General features: G+C 38.2%; 1 protein-coding gene across 1 annotated transcript in view; it reads right to left on the bottom strand.

Annotated features, from left to right (window-relative positions):
• Positions 1 to 1,918: 1,918 nt before the first annotated feature.
• The window catches only part of LMO3 (LIM domain only 3), a gene marked incomplete at both ends in the record, with an annotated part of 55,585 nt that continues 46,928 nt past the window's right edge, over positions 1,919 to 10,575 (bottom strand). Inside the window, one exon of the mRNA XM_079533099.1 lies at positions 1,919 to 2,024. Coding sequence (XP_079389225.1) covers positions 1,919 to 2,024 — 106 coding nt within the window. The remainder of the gene's footprint in view (positions 2,025 to 10,575) is intronic.

The raw sequence follows: 10,575 nt of genomic DNA, 5'->3' as shown, positions 1-10,575 counted from the left end.
TAGTCATTAGAACTAAATATCATTTCTAACTCAATACACCATGCAGTGTACTCAAAACCACACCCTAAAGGAGTTACCCCACTGCATTACAGCGTTTCTTTCCCCATCCTTAGGAAAAATACGTTGGAGCAACGGGACAGGGAGAGCTGGGAAGGACAGCTGTGAACTTCAGCAAAGTTGAGGGCTCTCAGGCTAAACAAAAACAAGAGCTCAGCTTCATAGCAACATAGGATATTGGATGTTTCTTTTTTTGTGTGTATGTTGTTTTTTCAAATGCAGGCTGTTTCCTGGTGAGCTAGATGACAGTGGCAAAGAGAAAGGAATTAAATAGGCGTGTAACAGCTTTTTAAACATTCATCTTGTTTCCAATGCCAAACACCTGTAAGCTCTGTCAGGGGTATGAGCACTTAAGGACATCCTGCTGATGCAATAGCTTCATGGCTTTAAAAACACAGGTCCACCTCTCCTAGAAAATGGGCCGACTGGCGACAGTAGGTGTCAGCAATAACTCTTCCTTGGTCAAAAAGATTTTAATCGCCAGTTTTGATGGGACAAAGCTATGGAATGTTCTCAGGAATGAAGTACTTGTGGGGTTGACTGTGGTAGCCCTCACTTTCTGTAGTGGTACTTCAAAGTTTTGTCCCATCTATATCAGAATTTAAATTACCTTCAGCACGCACTGAGGCAGGTCCCAGAGAGCAGCCACTTTCCTAGTGCCAGCTCAGGGTCCTTTCCTTGATGCAAATAGACCCTTAGAGGGGGCTGCTTACAGTGCCTTCTAGGTTAAGTATTTTCCAGGGTCTGCTGAGGACACAGACCTTGAAACAGACCTTGAGGGTTAAACCCCAATTTTAAAAAAGTAAAATAATAAAATAAAAAAAGAGAGAGGAAAGAAAGTGGAACCCTTTTGTATTAAAAAAAATAAAATTGCACATAAACAAAGTACTCTCCCTTTTCTCCCCGCCTTCAAATTAAATGTGCTCAGAAAAATAACATATATATATTTATATATATATATATAAAATAAGATACCCAGAGGCACTGGCTTGCATTAGGACTTAATTTACAGCAAAATTAAAAACCAAATCCAGGCATTCTGAATGCCTGAGGGGCACAAAAGCAGCACCCAAGATCATTAACTTTTGTACCTTTTATAATATATCCCAAAACAGTCAGATTTCCTTTTCAAAATTTTGTAGTAAAATAAAAGTGCTCTTTGAGGAAAATCTTTGCAATTAAACAGCAGATGCTTAACCCCTGAAAAATAGAGGCTTATAACAGAAGTGCTGATAGACCCTTAACCATAGCATCAATAGCAGCAGGTGCTGCTAGAGTTATTAGCTTTCTAAATAGTTTTAATGTAAACAGTATTCTTAAGCTCTACGTGTAGCATAATGGTTGGGATTTGCTCTTTAATTCCTTTTACTAGAAAGATACAGCTCATTTAAAATAGCTGATAGATACAGAAAGCATAAATATACAGTAAGTTTAGACACTGATTGTACTAAATGCAACAATACAAAGAAGCAAACAGGAACACAAATGGTAACACAATAAAACTGTATTACATTTGTGCTTCAAATATTACAATACATTATATACAATAGTCCAAAATAAACATCTCATGCCAAGTGACACAAAAAGAAACAAACAAAAAGCCCGAACAAATAAACCAAAAACCCCAATAGCAAGCAAAAGAATCCAGCTGTATGTACAGTACCTTTTTAATTAACATTCAACTCTGAACTGGAGCAATTTTCACTACATACAGATGCAGTCCGCCTTTTATTTCACGCAACCATTCTGTCTCCCTATATCTACGCTATTCAGTAGGTTCCTGTGTCATTTCTTATATACATGTTGAGCAAAAAAGATAAAAGAACATAGTGCTTTGTATTCTTAACGGTGCGGCATCAGATCAGCGAACCTGGGGTGCATAACCTTCTTTCATCAAACCCTCCTCATAGTCTGTCTGGCACAGAATCATGTTGTTCTTCAGGAAAAATTTGTCTCCAACGCAAAATCTGAAATTACAGTAAAAGCAAAAAATAAAGGTAGTTCGAGAGCGAATCATATGACAAAGTCTTAAACATAAGGAATGCACAACAAGTGTTCACGATTTTACTGTACCCACCAGAGGCTCACATCTCTGCCGTCTGCTGCAGCACAGACAGACGGACAACGCGTGTCTGCGAGAGCTCAACAGAGGAATTGGCCTGGTAGCAGAATCCAGTCCGTGCTTTCAAAAAGCTTGGTGTGTATCAGTGCTTTTGCTTCCCCAGCCAAAGGCTTCATTCAAAGCCCACCAAAGACTGTGGGAGTCTTGGATCAGGTCATCAGCAGGCAGATAAAACAGAATAAATAGCTAAGGCTACTGAGTTGAGTGAAAAGTAAATGTACTGCTTCCACACAAATCAGAAGGAAAACAAAGTGATCATATATAGGAGAATGCCCACCTGAGATGCATCATATTTATGTTGTACAGACACAGCAGTAAGAATTTCTTGCTTTATATTCCAGTTGAATATTTTACTAGAATTGATTTAAACCGGTGTTTCTGAGAACCTTTCCTAGTACAAAAAAAGCTTTCTACATATTGTGATGCAAACCAGAGACACATACACAGGTACGCAGAGAAACCTTTTTTTTCCTTCTTCTCTCCTGTAGCAATTGATTATAAATTTAGTCAGTCAGCTAACTACTTTCTCTCTTGTGGTATCAGTATACATAGCTTTTTACGCTATTATGTGCATCAGAATGATCCGATTGCTACAAAATGCTATGAATTATTTCATTTGATTTTCTCTGATGGGTAGGAAAATCACATAACGTTAGCACTGCTGGCTGTCTGGCTTCAAACTTGGAGCAAAGTGGTATTTCCCAGCTAAGCAACACTCTTGAGCGTGAGGAGGCTCTTCACCAACACCTCCTCAACCCTTCCCCCCAGCAAAGCTGGTGTTCTTGAAGATGCTTGGGGAACAAGTGAATAGGGCCAATGTATAGAAAAACAGTTTCCCTAGTGACTGCCTTGGCAGGGTTACATTCTTTTGTTTATGGTGAACTCTTCAGCTATAAAATATATGGGGAGGCGCTGCTCACATTATTCCAATTAAAATGAAAGAAAGTAACCTAAATGAACCCCTTAACACTGATGTGAATGAATGAAACCAGTTTCTACCCGCTAATTATGGATCTCACTACATACAGTATTGTTTAATGTGTAACAGATTATAATGTCCTTTTTTTGTATAATTTTCAAATGGTGACATCTTGGACACAATTAGGGTCAGATATAAATGCTTGTGTTGTTTGCGGTACATTTAACAACAGAGTAGCTATGGGAATAGCTGTATATGTATTTAATTGTAACAATTTAACCTTCACATGGTGGTGCCTGCCTTAGTTGACCCAGTAAAACTACGTAAATTACACAAGTTGACCTGCGTGACCTCTGATAGTGGTCTCTCTTTATCAGATAGTCAATTCCTAATGATGTTCAAGCAGAAAACTTGGTGAATTGTCACAGATTAAATTGTGTATTGAAAGAGTCCTTTAATGTTTTGTGAAGTTGGAGGTTTAAATGAGTAGCAGTTGGACTGATTTACATTTGTGAAGATTGGAATGCTAGACAAACAGTGAACCCATTTATTTTCCAACTGGGTAGCTTTGGAAATTTATCCTTATGCTAGCTAAATAGATAGAGGGAAAATAGTGTAATAAAAAAGTGGATTGAAAAGAATTAGCTCTGCTCTTAAAGGAAAATTGGTTTGTTTATTTGTGGACTTTTTTTCTCTAGGATTACTGCCTGCTGCTGATGATGATTGAAAATCGAGATTATGGAATGATCCCAAAATCTTTATTTATGGTCAAGACAGTTTTACAGAATTTACATGTTCCTTCTGTCCTTCCCACCCCAATCCTGTTACACTGGGCAGCCAACAACAAAGAAGTATTTTGGGGATACGTGGTGAAATCCTTGAAGCAAGCAAGTTCTTCAGGGGTTTCTCTAGTTTCCATCTTATGTGTCCTTGTCCACAAAAAGTATTCCAAACAGAATTTTTTTTTTGTGCATTTTCTTATATTAGGTCAATGAGTCTTAACTAGTGCTAATACCTGAAGACTTTTTGTTTTCCCCCCCAAAGAAGTCACATAAAAATAAAAAATCAATAAAAAAAATCCATCTTAGTTTCTCTTAAACGAACCTATAGATGAGTATGAAGCAGAGGAAATAAGGTATTGTTGCAAATCAGCAACCCCACTGGAATTACCCCAACAACTACTGATGGAGCTCAAAGCTGAGATGCCCACCCAGAAAAGGCATCAACTCTAAACTGGGGATATTATTCAGCAACATGCTCCTTTGTGATCCAGTGCAACATAGAGCTTATCGACATAGTTTGTTTATTTAACCAATGGAAAAATACATTGCTAAATGAAGTTCACTTGCATGGCAGTACTTTTACAGACAGCTTCTTACTGTATCACTCACATCAAAATCCTGGCTGAAGGATTTTGTTTCTCAGCCACAGTTTGTACTAAAGTACACTATCTACATGAGGGAGTCAGGTTGCCTTTCCCAATAAAAAGTGTCAATGTGTTTTGCTTTTGCTATGTTAATATGTCGAGCCAGAAATGCTCTACCTATGTCTACATGGCATTTGACAGCTCTATGCATGAGTGGCTTTAAACACACACGGTTCCACAAATCATTTACCTTCTGAGTGTGCAGCTGTCTTGCACAGAGGCTGCCTGTGGCTTGCCCAGACAGGCTGGGCTGTGTGATAACCTGTGGGGTGAGAGTCTGTCTGCATGGGAAGATGCTCTCAGGTTCATCTGGGGCTAGGTTTGCACACTGAGAGGAGAGCCACTGTGCCTGGGGGGAAACCTGCTCCTTGCCATACCTGTAGTCCAAATTCTGCACCCAGTTTCATGTAAGCTCAGTGACCAAAGCACATCGTCTAAGACCATGGTGAGATTTGTGTGTATCCCTGAGTACTAAATGTATGATTTACACATTCATTAGGTGATGAGGAGGTAAGAACCAGGTGAAAAATATCTAAATGTGGTATGCTAGCTCCTGCGTATGAGAAAAGGTAAGATACAGACAAAATGCAGCAAATTCTGTCCAACATGTTCCACACTTTCAACCGTATCTGACTCTGAAAACCAGATTTACCTTCTTCTGAAGCCAAAGAGCTAAATCTTGTAACTCCTTCAGACTGCTTTTGCACATGCCAGGATTTAAACCTGGATCAGGTTTAAAATGGAAGGGCAAATTCAAGCCTTGCCTTCCACCTCTGGTAAATGTTTTCGTCACGGAATTGACATAGGATGTAAATCAGGACACAATTTGGGCACATACATCAAACAGAGTCAAGGAGCATATTGAGATGCAACTGGGTTAGGAGTATATAATGAGGCAAGACTATTACTCTTCCAGCAGGCAGATGGTAGTCTTCAGCCTTTCCTAAAACCCTCACCCAATTTATTTAATAGGCATGCAGGATGAACGGGAAAAATATACAATAGGCAGCATTAACATGCCAGATTGGACTTACCCCCATACATTGATAACACTACTTTTGACATGACTGTGACATTAGTAGAATGGCCATTATAATTAAGCTACATTCTAGAACTCCTGTCATATTTCACAATGGCAGAAGGAGGGCCATTTATATTACAAAACGACCTCTATTATCACCTTGTTTGGAGGGGGAAGGTGTTCCTAGACTAATCAAAAGTAGTATAAAACTTCAATTTTGAGAAATAGCAATTTCACTGTTCAGAAAAGACATTTAAGGAGATCTCACTACTGTCTGTCATCTTTTCTGATGTACGGGGTGCATGTCAAGGTACTGAAAACTTAAGAAAGTGAGAGAAATACTGCTGTGAACAAAGATGGCTGTGTGTGAAGTGTTCCTCGGTAATGCTGCATCTCTGTGGTAGACAGAAATAAAATCTGGAAACATTTATTTGTTTTCCCTCAGCCCAGACTTACTCCACCCACATCCTTCCACTCTGCTTTTTATACTCAGGGATGTAACTTGTCTTCTGTTTGTCTTCCTTTCCTTTTTTTAAAAGCTAATCTGAGTTTCCAATGTAACTAGAGTCAATGTTAATCTGCACGTAGCACTAGTAGAACTAAACCACTCTTGTATATCACTCAGTTCATTAGTCTGCACCTATGGTTTACTAATTTTAGTATTCTGTCAAAGAGTCCATTTATTATCAAAGGCTGGAAAGTGTAAGCTGTGGCTGGATTTGTATATTTTTACCAGTAAGATGCACTACATATACACAGAATATATAATGTAATGCATAGAACTGAACAGTTCAATTTACAGTAACTAACCTCAATGTGGTCTGCTTCTTACTTATTATTTTTTAAAAAGCAAACATGAAGGATACATTAATTTTTATTCTAAATTTAAAGATAATAATTGAAAATAAACAGTTCTGAGGTTTTCAGAATTTGTAAGCTGAACGCACAAACAAAAATCTAACACCAGTGTTTAAATAAGCACGTTCCTAGCATCACATTCTCCCCCACCTTGACAGAGAACAAAGGCAGCACTGTGTGGGCATTTTACATTTGATACCAGAAAGAAGTGTCTACAGCTACATCAGGACAGTGATTTGAATGCGTATATAACCATTTTCAGCCCAGCGTCCATTAAAATAAAGGTTGCTTCAGATAGAAGGAGAGAGCAGTTGATTTAAATGCCCCTCGCTGATAGCAGATGGGAGTTTTAAACCATACCCCAAGTTGACTTCAGAGGCAGACAAAAATTATGGCAGCAGTATGAAACAAGCTGCTAAAGCAGCTGCAGAAATTGAAAGGAAGGACGTCGAAACTCTGGAAAGTGGAAAAGCCAAAGGCAGGCTGAGATCATTGCTGCAGTCAGAAGTGTCAAGCAAAGATGCAGCTGAGCCCACTTGCAAGATTTTCCACTCTATTTTGCCAGTCACACACATGCAAGCTGACAAAGTGTGAAAGGCAGTGTCTGTTTACGAGTTTATTTATTTTTCCAGTGGTTCCCACCTTTTTTCATTCTTTTTTTTTAAATTTTCTGCAGAAATCAACGATATGGGGACTACTGCCAAAGAGAGGGGAAGTGCTTCTGTGGAGGGGTTTAATGTGGTTACAGAGCAGAAAGGGGAGCATTCAAACCATTAAGATGATTGTTACTAAGCTTTGCAAATATTTAGAAGATGAAAGAAGTTCAAATTAGTAAACAGGACAGAGACAGGAAAGATAAGGGGGGGGGGTGCTAAATCCTTTAGACTGGGAGCAGAACAAAATCTCTACTGCTTTAAACATCAGGAGCAAGAAAAAAAAAGAGGAAAATGTCAAAAACTGTCTGGACAGCGCAATTAGATGGCAGAGCTGAACAGCTTTATGAAATAGAAAATATGCCACAGTGTCTATTGGATACCATGGAACAGGACTCGGTGGCTCAGGAGATCCCTTACATCTGGAGTTCTGCCACCTGATGTTCTCAGAGTACATCATATGAGACAACAATGTTTTCTTCTTACTCTGAATCTAGTTTTCAAGAGGCCAATAAAGTGGGACAGATACATTATAGCTTAGTTCAGAGATGGAGTTTATGGCCCAAAAAGGGTCCCTTGAAAATGAGGGTCTAACAGCCATCCACACTGAAACTTGAGTGGTATGGTAAGATGCTCAAAAACAGTAAAGCAAACAGAAATGCTGTGCAGAAAAGCAGAAAAATGACTGAATCTTTCTCAAAAAGCATTGATGATGGTCAAGTTTCGTTTTCACTAGGCCAGAATCAACTGTTTGAACAGTGGGAATACAAGGGTCATGCCATGGTAAGCCTGAAAACCTGGCCATTCTGAGGATCAGTGTGATGTGAGCTAATATAATTAGTAGTTACGTTGGAAAGCAGAGCACAAAGGAAGGAACACAACCAAGGACAACTTGACGGGAGACATTCACCATTGGTGAACACAAAGTACTGAAGACTGAAGAAATTATTCAGTTTGCTTATGAACATTACATATGTTCTGTTCAGAAAATGGTAGACAGGAACTGTAAATCTCAAAAATCTCAAACACGGAGCTCAACAGAGCACTACAGGCTTTGCAGTAGTACTCCAGATGTGGTGTGCTTTTATCAGTGTAAGGAACATCCCAAAGAAATTAAGAGTAGAAAATAAAGATGGTGAATAAAGTTAAACATGTACATCTGGCCATAGCTGGTGAGCCTTCCTAGTTTGGTTGGTGATTTTTCTATACTGCTGATGACTTTGCTTGTAAATAAAAATATTTCTCTTCAATAAATACCATGCTATGGATTGTGGCTGGAATGAAAATGAAGAGCAGATCCAGGCACTCAACTGAAGAAGATTATTTTGACTGCAAGGAGCAGCACGGAATAAAGAAATAAAACAAAACTGCTATCTTGTAAACCTATCCTCACCTGAAGTCTGCTATTTGGTTTTAATTCCTCTGTCTTAACTAGAGGAAGAAAAAAGGCTGCTGAGAAGCACAAGAGAAATTATTAATGGCATGTTGACTGACAAGATTATTCAATTTAAAAGAAAAGAAAGATGTTTCATAGTAGAAATATATATATATAAAATAGTGGTGACGGGCCAGTGTCTAGCACTGATAGTTTCTATTTTTATTGTGCAAGTAATGAAAAACAAAAGATTTAAAGCCATTATTAATGAGAGAGTATAGTCAGTGGAATGCCTTGCCATAGGAACCACAGAGGAGCTAAACTGGAGCATCCACAAAATAAGATTTATTACATAAAAACAAAATTAATTCTTCAGAGTGCCACTAGCCCCAAACTGTGAGGAAAAAAAGGTACCCTACAGGCAGCACGTTTTATTAGTATCCTTGAGAGCTATTGCATTATACTCAGGATTAGGGCTACTTTTGAGAATTTCTGAAATTCATTGAAAGTTCTAGAGCTGCTCCCTGTTTTGAGTAGGTGAATTTGATTGTATTTCAGGTAAATCAATTCCTACATTCCCAATCTAAGGCTCTCATAAAACTGTCCATTTGTCCAAATTACACGCAAAATAAAAAATAAGAGACTAGATTGAAGGCTCAGGGATGATATGGCTAAGAATTATAAAATGTCCCTGGCATGCTCCACTTCAGAAACACCTTACAGCACTGCTCCAGTGGGAGTAAGTGGTGTTAGGGCAGAGCGCGACGCATACGAGCTGCAAAGTGAAATTGTGCATTAGTTCACACTTGTTTCGGTAAAGGAGGAATATTAAAAATAATCATGACAGCTTTGCTTTTTCAGGGCAAGAAAAAGAAAGTTCACTTCTTCAGATCCAAGAGCGCTAACTATAATGAAAATCTTTTGTACTCAGGGTACCAAACATTGTCTGCTTTGCTTGACTGATGAAGATTAGCTGACTTCTTACATTAAAGAAGTTTGTCTTGTATGGGCTGAAGTGACAAGACAATAACTAAGTGCTAATTGTGCATAACCAACACTAAAGATATGCAGCCCCATTATGGCATGTAATAAATGAAGCGAACAACAGAAATATATTAGGCACTTTAATAATGATACTAGAATAGCGGTTTGCAGAAACGGATGTGAAGGGTTTAAGAAACGAAACCTAGTCATATGTGTGAGTCTTGAGTGGGTTCTACTGGGAGGCTCTGCCTGCCTTGCTTGGAACGCAGTCTTTTAGTTTTGTGGCAAGGCAAAATTGATATAGGACTTTAAACAGCATTAGAACCTATAATTACTTTGCATTATTATATAGTTTAAGCAGTGGTTATTACTTGCCTGGTATTTTAATTTCCCATGCAACATGATGAAAAAGGTCAATTTGGTTTTTTTTTTTAAAGAGTGTAATTGTAGTGTGTTACAATTATTAGCAGCTGTACATTTTATAGTTCTTTAGGGATGTTTGATTTTTAAATGACTACAGTGTTACAAAATAACATACTGTAGGACAAGGTGAGTTAGCAAAGCTTATTTAGAGCTGTATCTAACTTTGTTGTGTTAGACTACTGTCTTCCTAATTTGTTATTACTTCCTAGGAATGTACATCTCATTTTTCTTCCCACTCGAGGAAAAAAAAGAAAAAAAAAGAAAGAAAAAAAGGAAAAAAAAAAAGATTGCTATAAAATTCTAAATTGGATTATGTAATAATTGAAAAAACATAATGGGTACATTAAGGAGTGGACATAATTGGTTCTATCATTGCCTAGACCCCATAGAAGTCAATGGGAAAGCTGCTAGCAACTTCTCTAATAGGATTTGGCCATCAGACTGAATGTTGTTACAGTGAGTTAGCCATAAATGCCTCTGAAAAATGCAGTTTTTATAATTCTACCATTTTTGACCTTTCTTCTGCAACTGTATACATGACTCTTCAGAACAAAATGTCTGGTTTGGATCCTTCTATAAGCTACAGTCAAGAAATGGAAGTGAAAAGAGGGCACAGGAAGCCCAATGATGCTACAGAGAAAATGGTGGGAACATCTTGTAAATTTAACTGACCACAGTTCCGTCAACAGGAAGAGACATAACGTAATTCAAAAGAAATACGTGTGACAAAAATGAAG

This window comes from Tetrao urogallus, assembly GCF_951394365.1.
Source record: "Tetrao urogallus genome assembly, chromosome: 1".
In the NCBI taxonomy this organism is placed as follows: Eukaryota; Metazoa; Chordata; class Aves; order Galliformes; family Phasianidae; genus Tetrao; species Tetrao urogallus.
This window is presented reverse-complemented; position numbering and strand designations above follow the sequence as displayed.